Source organism: Strigops habroptila, chromosome 1 (genome assembly GCF_004027225.2).
Source record: "Strigops habroptila isolate Jane chromosome 1, bStrHab1.2.pri, whole genome shotgun sequence".
Taxonomy (NCBI): domain Eukaryota; kingdom Metazoa; phylum Chordata; class Aves; order Psittaciformes; family Psittacidae; genus Strigops; species Strigops habroptila.
In genome coordinates this window covers 38,296,305-38,310,528 of record NC_044277.2, presented here as the reverse complement: position 1 = coordinate 38,310,528, position 14,224 = coordinate 38,296,305, and the positions used below count along the sequence as shown (strand labels likewise).

The following is a 14,224-nucleotide window of genomic DNA, read 5'->3' as shown; positions in this document are numbered from 1 at the left end:
TTATTCATGGCCTTTATTCTTCTGTCAAAGTGTGAAAAAAGAAAAAAAAAAGCTTTTCATTGCTTTTTTTTTTTTTTTAATATAAGGACATGGGCCTTTGTGACATGCATTTTATTTTAAACTAATGCTTCTATTATTCCACATCTGAATAATTATAGCTGACATCATCTACTCTTCCGTGTCCTAGAAGATCTTTAGCTCTAGTCCACTGTTACCTATTTTATGCACTATATGAAATAAAATACCTCAAGATTTTGAAAATATTTATTTTAAAAACAGCAACGAAATTGTCTGTAATCACATTTTCTGCTCTGCTTTGAAAGCAGCATTATTCAATATGCCAGTGGTCTTTTCCATAAGAGCAGTGCATTAGAAATTCATGCTGCTCTAATATATCTGAATTCATTGATGTACTGCACTCCCTATAGACCTAAAGAAACATTTTTGCTTCAGTTTCATATGTCCTGCACATTACCTACTGATGTGGTGGTTGTCAAAACAGTTGTACAGTAGCCTTTGAATTCAAAGTGTGCCTTGACAGTATACTAAAAATGACAATAAACCTAACTATATACATTATGCTGGCTTTTGTTACCAGCACAAATAGAGCATTTGGGAAATAAATCCCCTGATTTTATTGCCTTTAACATCTTTTCCACTTTAAACTTCAAACCCCAAAATCTGAAGCATTTCAAGAAACTAGAGTCTCTTTTATTTCTTTCTTGTAAATTTTCTATAGTATACCATCATGAGCCACATTTTCAAAAAGATCAGCACAAGATTATAAATGAAAGCATTCCAAAAATAGGGTTTTTTTCTCCTCTATGTAAAAACAGCACTGAGATTTTTAACCCTGGGTTTCTTGGAGGAAAAAGCAATCATCTAAAGGATATACTGAAGAAGCTGTAGAGTCTATAATTTTGTTGATAAAAAGAACACACAGTAAAACTCATTTTATACAACACACCCAAAAGCATTTTTACAGATAAACACACATTCTCATTGGGATGGTATATACACTCATTTGTTTGCAAATGTTAGAAGGGTATTTCTTGTGGTCCTTGGAATATTTCAGGAAATTGATGCAGAGAAGTGCTGGCAGGTTAAGCCCCAGCTGGAACTGAACCAAATCTACACAGTCCTCCCTTCAACTGTAGTAAATCAGGAAGGTATCCCTTTATTATATAAAACAAACATGCCTACAGGACCAGCACTACACTTTCTTCAAACAGCTCCATCTATACCTAATTGGATCCACTTAAGAAGCAGGAATAGAAGTCATGTCTATTTTGAAGGAGGACTTTAGAGAGCTCCCACATGTAGCCGGCCGTGCTGGGGCTGGACTGTGTGTTCATACCACCATGTGTCACATTCTGCACAAATTCTGCAGACTTCTGAACCCCCAATATCCAGATACAATGAGCATCTAAAGAAATCTGCATGTAACGGCATGGTATAAATTAGTGTGCATGTGCATGTATGTATATGCCTGTATGCCACCTAAGCAGAAAACAGAAATATACAAACATAGAAGCCAATGTTTGAACGGACAGCAGTATAATAAGAAATAGAAATGTCAGTGTTTGGGGGTTTTTGTTGGGTTTTTGTTTTTTTGGGGGTTTTTTGTTGGGTTTTTTTTTGGAGTTTGTTTTTTTTGTTTGTTTTTTGGTTTTTTCTGTTTGTTTGTTTTTTGTTTTTTTTAAAGTAGTGGGGTGTAATGGGAAGTCAAATCAATCAAAATAAACTTCAAAGAAGGCTAATTCCGAATTTAAGTATCAGACGCACTAAATGGCAACAGGAAATTTTCATCTCCCAGCATTGTAAAATTTCTCAGATAGAATTCCCACAGTGTGAAAAATCTGTAAGAAGCTGATCCCTAATAAGAATTCACTGAGCTGGTAGTGGGCTCTTATTGTGTGTGTTTAAGCACTTCCACAGAGGAGAATTCTTACAGAGCTTGGGGCAAATCCTGCAATCCTTACTCAAAGGGATTTCATCTGCAGCTTGCAGGGAGAGCTGCACAGTATGAAACCAGGACTTCTAATGGGGGGAGATTTGAAGAGGTTTTAGGAGGGGTGCATCATCAATTTTCAAAAAATTGACGTCCAAAATCACAGAAATCCTCATCTGAGAACACCTGGTATCTGAGATAAAAGAAAAAAGCTATACTCAGTGTACAAACTGTTTTCCTACTTGGCTTCTGAGCAAACTGTGTTTCCTTTCTCTCATTTGGCTAGCATTAATTACTGCTTTTTCTATAAAAACACAAACTGAAAACCACTCACCAGTTCTAGCACAGACAAAAAGGAAGGTATTATTGCTAAAATACCAACATAGGTTAAAAACTAGCTAAAAGGAAGGATGGTGAAAGTAATAAAGGAAAAAAAAAAAAAAAAACCCAAAGAACGAATTCAATCGGAGGCATATTGCATTGCAGCTGAAATTGTCCCAATATAAGTAAAATTTGCTGAAGATGTGAAATTAATTAAGGATAGAGAACAGCCAACAGATTCATTTCTAAGAATAATTTTTCTAAAAATATTCATTAGTTCCCTGAAAAATGAAGTGAGATACATGGTTTCCAAATACACTAAGCGGTAGTTGATATACCAGAAATTATATAGCACCAAGGGTTTAGATAGACTGGCGAAACTTATACATTATTTTATATGTGAGGCAATATAAAAGTGATTTAGGCAAGTACTTGTTAAATGGATGAGAGTTTGCTGATACAGTAAAAAAGAAACTTAGAGATGAGTAATAGCAAGAGAAAAGAGTCATATTGAAATAAAAATGTAAAAGGCTCTGGGTTATAAAGAAGAGCTTGAAAGCTACGTAAAGAATGTTAACTCCACAAAACCCTCTGTCTGCCTTCATCAATGGAAAGCCAAAAGGACAATGAGTCCATTCTATTCACTGAAGAAGTCAGTGAATTCACTGAAGAGTTAAGTTAAATTATCTCCCTCAAGTTAATTTCTCTCAAGTTACCAAATTCAAATTAGAGGAACTATACTGCCAAAGTGTTTCAACCATACAAAATCATGGCGTTAACATCCTACCAGTTGTACTAACAGAAGGTGTAGCTTAATCCCCTTGACAGACAAGTCAGCTTGAGTTAAAACTGTTGCTAGTTAAGAGGCCCTCTTGTGTGCAAAGGGCATGCAAGTTAGGGATAACAGTTGACTTAGCCCATGATGTTTCAAGGATCATGCTTTATTTATTGAATAAATCCTCTGAAATTACTGTTAAAACTTAGCATATATTTTTTTGACATCTGATTGTAATTTTTTTCTGAACTTCACTAACTCCCAAAGCAAAATTGCCTAGTTGTATTATTCAGCTTTTTTGTATTTGCCCTCAATGCAATAATTTACTGTGATGATCTACAAACTCTCAAGGCCCTTTGTTCAGAGCTTGTTGCAAGAGGTTAATGTGGAACATCAGATCTTAAAAGAATGCACAGTTTTGAGCCATAGCCATGGCTCAAAAGAGGTCAATTCAATGAAATACTGCTTGTCTTGACTGGAGTGCCAAGTGTTTCACTTACTTTTTCAAGTCCTTTCATAGCTCTGATTCTCAGAACCCCACACGAGATTTAGCTCATGCTCTTTTACATATGCCGTCAGCTTTGCAGAAATGCAAGCAAAACTCAGAACATTTCCATGAAGTATATATGATATATATACCATATATATGAAATATATATGATGTATATATATCCTTATGAAAATCTGCCTCTCCCTTCCTCCTCCCATTATTGAACATAATGCTGGGGTCAGATTTTGACCTCAAACACAAAGCGTGCAACATCCTAGTAAATCAATAACTAAGCAGCACATAAGAAAAGACTAGCCCTCCCTGCAGTACAGCTTGTTGGACATCCTCAGAGGGAACGCAAAGCTCCTTGAAATCAAGGCAGCTTTATTTTAATTAAATTTAATGGGTTCAAACTTAAACAGAGGAAGTTTAGATTAGATATAAGGAAGAAGTTCTTTACAGTGAGGGTGGTGAAGCACTGGAATGGGTTGCCCAGGGAGGTTGTGGATGCTTCATCCCTGGCAGTGTTCAAGGCCAGGTTGGACAGAGCCTTGAGCCACATGGTTTAGGGCAAGGTGTCCCTGCCCATGGCAGGGGGTTGGAACTAGATGATCTTAAGGTCCTTTCCAACCCTTACGATTCTATGATTCTATGATTCTATGAAATTGCAATGAAAGCCTGCGATAAAGTAGATTTTTGTTGTAAACTAACTGTTTTCCAGCCACTACAGCCCCTGACTCTGGGGCTGTTAGTCTGAGGGGCTGGTGGGGAGCTGAGTCTAGATCCCTCACCCCCCAGGCTCCATATGCTGCCTCAGCTCCCAGGCTCCCAGGGCTGATTTGGGGGATTTTTTTGGTAATTATGAGCTAGCAACCCAGAAACCTAAACAGCCTCAGTCCGTAAGTGCAAAGCCTCCCAGCTGGGACACAGGGCCCTAAGCCTCTGATCCTTCGGTGAGAAGGTCAGACCCTTGGATCTCTAGGAACAGCAGATCCTTAACTTTACCTGTCCGGATCTGCAGTTCCTGGGCAGCTCATCTAGCAGAGAGCCTTAAGTCCAGTGAGCCCCACACAATGCCAGGCCCCACCCTTTTCCATGGGATTTTTAACTCTTCAGATTAGAATTACACATTAATGTGAAATAATCTTGTCTGGAGCTGCTATGCCAGAAGTATACTAATTATTTGTAGAGCCCACTTGAAAATGTAACATGTAAAGTAGCTCTGCAGTTGTTGCAAGCAATTTAACATTCAAAGAAGTGATTTATAATATCAGGCTTCCAAGATTACGACCATAATGACTATCTGACAGACTTCATAAGCAAATCGTCCAGTCATTTCAATTGGATTCCGGCTGGCTAAGGACCGGGAACTGTAAAAAGGCTATAAGATTTGGCCTAGAATCAGAAAATAACATTTGCTGTTTTCCAAACGTGCGGTAAACAAGAAAGGAGATATTAAATTTTTGTACAGCTCTCAGCACATGCAAATGAGAATGGAAAGAGCCTCGTCAGACAAACACAGAACAACGGCCATCTGGATCCAAACCCTGCTCCAGCAGAAGTCAAAGCCTTGAGCCTCCTTTTGTATTATTCACATCCATGTAAAGCGGGAGTAATTCTACTCAAGGCAGCGGGTAACATCCTGGCTCTGAGGAACTTGGCTGTAAAACCCCCACTGCCTCTAAGGGTGGGGGAGGCTTTGACATAGGGAGTGTGATGTAAAACCCAGAGTGAGGCCAGCTCACTCCATGACTTGTGTGGTGCAGGAGCTGGCCCCTTGGAGGATTTCAAACAGGTCTGTATTTGCATGATTTCACAACTTAAAGCAGAACAGAAGGGAAAGACTGAAAATGCTTACCACAGAGAGGGAATTGGAAAGCAGTGTTCCGTCTTGGCCAAGCATGTTGGAAACTGTAATTTCAGGTAGATCCATGTTTTGTGGGTGGAATGGAAGGAGGCCGTTGTGGTTCATGGGATGACACAGAGAGTGGTACCCAGACTCTATCTCATTCAAGTGCACCAGGGAGTGGTCAGGCAATGACGGAGGAGTTATAGGAGGTATATTAAAATCTTCACTTTCAAGACTTGGGCCAGGAAAAGACTGGAAAAAAAAACACCAAACAGAAAGCGCTATGAAAATCATATGAATACTGGTCAAGAATAATAATGTAAGTCACACAAAACAAACAAAAAGAGCCCAACTCACATACTTCTAAGCAGGAGCTTCAATTTAACAAAAAGAATATTTTAAACACCCATATATTATAACAGTGGAGTTTCACCATTATATATGGAAGAAAAACTGCCTCTAAGGCATAAGAATCTCTGACACTTTCACAGCTTCCATTAGAAAGATTTTTTTTTTTTTTAAGAAGCTGAATTCAAACAGATTTCAAGGGTCCCATTAAAATTTTCCAAGAGTGTTCATCTAGCTGAATACCTTTTTCATGGGAATTGTGGAAAAAAGAATGCAATTTATAAAATTAACATCAGCTCAAAATGGTTCATAAGACTCCCTGCTACTCAGATGAAGAATTACTTAGTGAAGAAGAAAGATGCTGCTTTTAAGCTTACAGGAGAACCAGCATTTGTTGTGCTACAAAGAAAGAGAAATAAATACAGAAACAGTACATACTTCATATGAATATACTTTGTGTTTATAAAAATACATTCATGGTGTCTCAAAATCGCTGATTTTTCCTTTCTTAACCCATAAACTCAACAATACATACATTTTATCAGTCATCTGAGTTACTACACAAAGCAACTGCTTAGTCTTTTGTTGTCCACTGCCATTTAAGTCACCCAATCCGATCTGATCCAAGGAAAAGCCACAGGCAAAATCAAAGTAATGCACCAAGGTGGATAATTGCTATTATTTATCTATATTCTTCGTACAGCAGGTAGGCTCATTTTGGGGATAAGGGTGGGTATGCTTGTATTTCTCAGAGGAAAACGGTGAGCAGTGTTAGATACATGATCCAAATCAAGAGTTAAAGGGATCATCTGCAGTGGTTCAGCCTGAAAGCCTTCTCTGCTTTTCTGAGAACAGCCACAGTTCTCATCTCCTTTGCAAGCAATCAGTCTTTGCACATCCCACACCCCTAGTCATGAGGTTCATAGCGCAGTGACTACTTCCACCCTTCCTGCCCCTCTGCCGCAACACAGCCCTGCTCTGAGTGCTGCTTTTGTTAATTCTGGAAATGCAAGGACTTAAATACATTCTCTCCTGCAAAGTATTTCAGGAAAGACAAAAATGAGGGCACAATTTCAAAGAGCAGCTATCAGAAGAAAATGTTTTTCCTGGTGCGAGTTTGCAAATGGAGGACAGTATGATGCATGAATTCATGCAGAAGGATAAAAGAAGAATCAATGCCCAATTAAAAACAAAAGGATTTTTCATTAGTCATCGTAGTAATACTGAACTCCTGATGCCTGAGGTTACTCTCTATACAAGTATGGATATAAAAACTTAAATCAGACCAACAACAGTGTTACATTTTCTGTGAGCTGCTGAACGCAGAAGAACCTACTCTAGTGCACACTGCCATGGTTTTGGTTGTTTGCTTTACTTGTTTCCCAACAAGGATTACACCTCTGTTACCAAATATCTTAGTATGAAATACAACAGGAAGTCTAAACTGCAAAACCCAAAGAAAAATCCCAAAGAATAAAAACAGAACAGGGAGAAGAAAAGGTTTGGCAGTGCTATCACCATCCTTCTGTGTGAGGACTATGATTCTGCCCATGCTTTCCAGCTGTGTTTCTTTACCCCTGGTACAGGAGTTTGCTCTCCCTTTGCCTCTGCCCTCTTCTTAATGGGAAGTTGGTGTGAGTCTACCACCATTTGAAAGTCATATTTGCCCTGCTTTTAGAAGCCACAATGCAGCCATCAGTGGAGACATCTCCAAGGAAAGAAATATAGCAAAAATAGACCCTTGCTAAACTGGAAGGAGACTTACACATGGAAAAGAGAACATGTCATATTTATTTAACCATAATGTATAAACTGTGCAAAAACAAATAAAAAATTATGGACACCGTATATCCTATTTGCTCATTACTATTATATTAAATTGATGATCAAAAGAAAGGTGTCTTAAAGCAAGCTTAAGGTCTGCATTGGGTTTGCTTGGCAAGGGTTGGGTAGTGGGGCAGGGGCTACAGGGGTGGCTTCTAAGAGAAGCTGTCGGAAGTTTCCCCTATGCCTGATAGAGCTGATGACAGCCAGCTACAAGATGGACCCGGCACCAGAGAAGGACAAGCCTAGCAGCAATGTTGGTAGTACCTCTGGCATAACATAATTAAGGGGGAAAAGTTACTCTGCAGGAGCAATTGTAGCTGGAGAGAGGGGTGAGAGTAAGTGAGAGAAACAGCTCTCTGCAGACACCAAAGTCAGTGAAGAAGGAGGGGGAGGAGGTGCCCCACAGCAGAGATTCCCCTGCAGCCCATGGTGCAGACCATGGTGAGGCAGGCTGTGCCCCTGCAGCCCATGGAGGTCCATGGTGGAGCAGATCTCCACCTGCAGCCCATGGAGGTCCATGGTGGAGCAGATACCCACATGCAGCGCATGGAGGAACCCACACCAGAACAAGGAGTTGCCCAAAGGAGGCTGTGACCCTGTGGGAAGCTCTCACTGGAGCAGGCTCCTGGCAGGACCTGTGGCCCCATGGAGAGAGGAGCCCACACTGGAGCAGGTGTGCAACTGGACTCGTGACCTCACAGGGGACCCATGCTGGAGCAGTCCATGAAGAACAGAAGGGACTTCAACCTACATTTGCTACTAAAGTATTCCTAAACCGAATATTGACAGGCTGGGTGTGCCTACACCGTTAATATCAGAGGCATTCAGCAAATCTGCTTATTTTTACAGCCTTTTTGCATGCCATATGGGGACAGTCCAGGTTTTACTTCAGTTAGACTTGATCTGCTGTGATTCAAACGTGTCTTTAATTAGTAATACTTCAATAATGGTGGAAGCAATTGAACTGCCATTAAGACATTAGCTTCACTTATTCAAAAGGAAGTAAAACACGGGTGGCATAAAACTCTACAACCCACGCTGCGTCATTTGTAACTACATAATAATGTCATATATTATGTGGGCTAAGCATTTTAAATAGATGGTTGCCCTCTGATTGTTTAAAAATAAAAATCACACCATGGTTATTGCTTGCAAACCAGTTAGAGTGTATCTGATCCCACATCATCTACCACATCAGTGTCCACTACACTTAGATAAGCTTCTTAAAGCAGTACATGTAGCATAGCGAAGGCAATAATGACACTCGAAACCAACATATAATCCAAGCACTTGTACTTCTTAAAATGTTGGGATTTTTTAAGATGTAAACTCTGACTACTTCAATAAAGCTAGGCAGCATCCAAGCCATATACTAATGGTATGGACAAATATTTGAAAGCATCTGCAGAGCACCACAGTTACCTAACATTTTCAGCCAGTTTGGTATTTCCATACTTAGTATGTGTGTATGTAACACATACAGATATAACTTCCTCAGGGAAGTTACTTCAGCAGTGATGTGACAGTACTCACGTTTGTCTTGTCCAAAGCATGGTTTAGACGCTTGTAATGACTTGGCACACCGGCACATCAGAAACCAAAAGTCCTATATACATTTGCAGCAAACCCAACATATCCCAAAAACAAGGCTGTTAAAACTGCACGTGGAGGGAAGGAGTGAGGAACAAAATTTAATATGCTTGTCCTGCCAATAGCAGCTACAAGCTTCTAACACCCACTCCTACTTTCTTTCCACCTCTCCCCTTGCCATTGGGAAAGCCTTCTTGAGGAACCATCTGTAGTCCTCTTGATGCAACTGATCCAGTGCTGGCAATGGGCTCTCCTGGAACATCATATTGTTACCTTCTTCCCCCAAAGGACATTTAAGGGAACTCCAGCACAAGGCCAGGCTTGAGGTTTTCCCTGCAGCAACAACTCCCACTCCCAGGCCAGTCATCATCCTGGGACTGATTGAAACCTTTGGGCTTTCTTAGAGCACCTCTTCTTCCAACCCAAGCCATTTACCTGGAATTTCGAATGAAAGCAGTTACCTACCATCAAAAGAATTAGGGAAGGCTACAGTTCCTATATCAAATTACAATTCATAAGTACAGCTCATATGTATTAATAATAAAAGGTGGCCTGTAGCTTCAGCTCTGTTAGGTTTTTTTTGGGGGTGGAGAGAAAGGTTAGGGTCTTTCCCCTCTCCCCCTCCAAGGGAGCTGGATAGTTGGCGTTACTCTCAGCACGACTTTTCTCTATGCAGAAAGACACAGAATGGTTCCTTTTCATCCTACTGGTCACAGAAATACCAGCAAGCTCGCCTTTTCACTTTTGAAGCAAAAAAGAGTAGCAATAAATGCTTTATTTACTTTACCACAAAGCTGCTAGGAACTTTGCCAGTGGCTTCGCTTTCATCTCATGACTGTGGGAGTGGATGAGGTGTTTATCAGCTCTCCAGTTTAGGGGAACTTCCTGGACCTTTATTACATTCCAGAGAGAAAGCCCTCTGCAAACTAACACCATTAAACCCACTGCATAGCACTGAACAGACACAGGCTTTAATTTTACTTTATTATAAAGAGGATTTTCATTACACCTGTATTTATCATAAACAGATTTCAGTATATTTCAGATGGAAGCTACACAGTGGGAATCTTAGAATGAGCATCCTCAAATCTGGGCTATTTACAGACACACATACTATGAAGAAGAGTTTTGAATCAAGGATGTCTTTTTAAATCTAAAGGAAGATATTCTATGTTTTTGGTTAAGTATTTGTGACATTTCCGCCTCAAATGATTGAAACTTCATAAAGCAGATGATCTTTGATATGCCCACTCTGCGTTCAAGAGAACTTATTATCTATGCCACCTGCGCCTATAATTTTCTGAGGAAATCTTGTCAAAATAAAATGATACAAACACTTAATCCTGATTCACTGCCCAACTCAAATCCCAGCTTTTGTTCCTGAGCAATGACATTGTTAGTCACCTTCGATTAATTTTTTATGCCACTTAGCTTGGCCAAATCCACCAACAAGTTATGGAAGGAGGGCAAAACTAGGGGGGGAGGTGTATGCCAAATGTCAGTTCTTTACTTTAGCCACACGTAACTCAAATTTGGGATAAGCATCCTGCAGTGCTAACAACACACACACACGAATCTAGTATTCCTTTTCGAGGAACCCAGATACTCATTATCGGAAAAATAAGGGAAATGCTTGCACAACCTGCTGCATGAGAACTGAGGAAAAGAGAGTAAGGAGAAAGAAGGAAATAAAAATAAAGCCCCTTTGTGTAAGTACTCTACAGTGATGGCTGCATATTGGCCAGCAAAACCTACTTACCTTTCAAAATAATTTTAATAGAACTTTAAAAAGTAATCAGAGAATGGAAACCGCATGAGATAGATACCTCAAACAGACTGACCACAAGAGGCAGCAAGCATTCAAACATCCAGTGTAAACCCCTCTGGAAAGAGCAGAACCATTACTATATGACAGCACAGAAGACCACATACATTAAGTAAATCTAATTCGTGTGCTCAGTCACCATTCACATACTCAACAGAATCTGGTATGAGCAATGGTTCCTTAAAAATTGGGAATTTGCCTATAGAAAATTAATTTAAATGAAATGAATGGTACTGCCAACTATGTAGAGCGTGTCTTAATTTTTCATTTGCACCAAGGCTTCTGGATCTGAACTGTGGAAAGATGCCAGTTTTTAAAAGATAGATGCTTCAGGCTGTCTCCTCTTCTATTATTGAACGTGTTACATAACTGAAATACTTACGAATTGAGAGTAATGTAAAAACAATAAGCTCATTAGAAGAGGAGAAACCACAACGTACCTTATCCACATTTGAGAGTTAGGATAACATATGTGACAGCAGATACTTCTAGGAGTTCTAATAGGATCAACCTTATCTCTAATTTCTAAACAGAGGACCTTCAAGAAGCAAGTGTTTTTCAGCTTCTTTTGTCTCTGCATGAACAAGGCTTGATAGCTTGAGACGATAATACATTACTGTGGAAACCTTCGGTCTGTTACATAAATCATCTTAACACTCAGTAAGAATTGTCCAACAGTGCCATTGATATGTTCAAGTCAATGATCCTGCAAATAATTTTTTTTGTGTTTCTTCATATGGTAGACAACAGCAATAAATCACATTCATTTAAAACCACACAATATACTAATTTATCAAGCAATAGCTATCAAAACTATATTACAGGGGAAGGTATAACTTTTTTCTATTGTGTTAATCAATTTCTCTAATTTACATTAGGTAAAGGGCAAAGCCTCAAGCAAAACATTAATTTTCCAGTACCAGATGAATTCTATTTTCAAGAAGGAGAATGTGCTGACAATGATATTATTGATTTAAAACAATCACATATTCGAAGTTAACAGAATTATGTAAAAGAATAGACTTTTTTCAAGATTCCACTCTTGACAGTCTTTTCGTTAATTACATTAATTTCAAACATATACCATAGAGGTTCGCTGGGATAAGTGTATTCAATGAGGTTTTGAAACTGAAATACATTTTAAAGATTACAATAAGTAGAAGCACAAAGATTACAAGATCTGGGCGCTGGAAAAAACAATAATGTGATCGAAGCATTTAAACTTCCCTTCAAAGACCCAAATGTGCGACCCATCATATCTTGGGCTGCATCCAAAGAAGCCAAGCCAGCAGGTCAAGGGATGTGATTCTGCCCCTCTACCCTGCTCTGGTGAGACTCCCCCTGGACTACTGTGTCCAGATCTGGAGTCTTCAGTTCAGGAAAGATATGGACCTGCTGGAACGGGTCCAGAGGAGGGCCACAAAATGGTCAGAGGTATGGAGCACCTCTCCTATGAGGAAAGGCTGAGAGAGTTGGGATTGTTCAGCCTGGAGAAGAGGAGGCTCTGGAAAGACTTTATTGCAGCCTTTCAGTTCTTAAAAGAGGCCTATAACAAAGACAGGCACAAAGTTTTTAGCAGGGCCTGTAACGACAGGAAGAGGGGTAATGGTTTTAAACTATAAGAGGGGAGATTCAGGCTGGATGTGAGGAAGAAATTTTTTACAATGAGGGTGGTAAAATACTGGCACAGCTTGCCCAGGTGGATGTGCAACCCCTGGAAACATTCAAGGCCAGGCTGGATGTGGTTCTGGGCAACCTGATCTAGTTGAAGGTGTCCCTGCTCATTGCAGGGAGGGTGGACTAGATGACCTTTGAAGGTTCCTTCCAACCCAAACTGTCCTATGATTCTGATTTTCCTATTTAAAGTTTGAGTAAATTTATAAGAGAAGTGCAAGTCTTTTTTAGAATGAGTGATCAATCAGAAAAGCAATTCCTTTGGACTACCCAAGAGCCTTAGGCACAAACGGGGCATTCTTAGACCTCCAATCCAGAGTCTTGCCCTGATCACCTGTGCACCCTCCCACCCTCCTTATTGCGTCCCCATCAGGGACCCAAGCGTAGTCATTGTTCAACATCCTTTTCACTGTTCTGTCGTGAAAAGAAAGGCACTTGGTCCTCCCCAGTGTGTGACAGTCCCTAATAGTGCAATAGTGCAACCTCCAAAGAGCAGCACTGGGGGTGCTTTAGTAGGACCCCTGCATAAACACAGCTCCTGCTTGTCCAGTATTTTGGGGATGCTGAAAGGAAGGGGAGACTTTCACCACAGTAGGTTTCTATGTGCCACCTCCTAAAGACAAGTAGAGCAGCTCTATCCACTTCCAGATACTGCTTCAGGCTGTTTACAAACCAGTAAAAAGAGACAAAGAAGAATATTCACAATATTTTCTTTCCAAGAATGGGAAGAAATTATTACTATTATCATCATCATCATCATAATCTTTTAATGAAAGCTAAGATTCTTAAGGTAACTTGGGATCCTATTTGCAGGTTTTGGTCTATTCTATACCACAGGCCCTATCACCTATGGTATAGTCTTGAACTTAACACTACAAGATACACTTCTATAAATTAGGCACTACATTTGCTAAATATTCTTTTTCAACTAGAGATAAAAAGCATATTAAAAATAAAACACTTTTTAGAGACCCTCTCTGCAAAAGATACCTAAATTATGCTCACTACAAAGCACTGAGTAATAAAACCAGCAATATAAATATTCAATAAGCAGAATTTAACTGAAAAAAAAAAAATTAGGAATCATCGTCAAAAATCCTGCTGCTTGAAAATATAGATGATACACCACATTTAACCTGTCAGAAGCCTCATTAACATCATAGTCTCTAAACCAGCAATCAAGACAGTGTGCTCTTCACATGTTTACAATTTTAAATGCTCTTAAAATAGCAGTGGTATAGATTTACATTTAAGTATTTCTGTTCAGGGGGCAAATATTTTGTCCAAATTTCCAGATCCCTTCTCAGAAAGACACCAAAGGATAAAATAACATTGTACTCAGGGCACATAATAATGAAGGACAAAGAATCCTTTTTTTTTCTGCTTTTTTAATTTTTTTTTTTTTTCTTAGAAAAGCTTAGGAACAATGGATTGCTTCTCAGTATTCAGAAAGAGAGTGGGTCCTAACTGTGTTATACCTCTCCTAAATGGCTGTTAAAATTTGCTGAAAAATGCCTGCTTTAATGTAAAATGTCACCACTTGAGAAAAGGAAGATCAAAACAGAGGCATGGCA

The 14,224-nt window shown here is 39.5% G+C and overlaps 1 protein-coding gene across 3 annotated transcripts in view; it reads right to left on the bottom strand.

The window, feature by feature from the left end:
* Positions 1 to 14,224, bottom strand: part of TOX (thymocyte selection associated high mobility group box) — a 231,268-nt gene that overhangs the window by 94,107 nt on the left and 122,937 nt on the right. For all 3 annotated transcript variants that reach the window (XM_030501033.1, XM_030501040.1, XM_030501024.1), the window contains exon 3: positions 5,396 to 5,638. In XM_030501033.1, the coding sequence (XP_030356893.1) occupies positions 5,396 to 5,638 (243 nt within the window). The remainder of the gene's footprint in view (positions 1 to 5,395; positions 5,639 to 14,224) is intronic.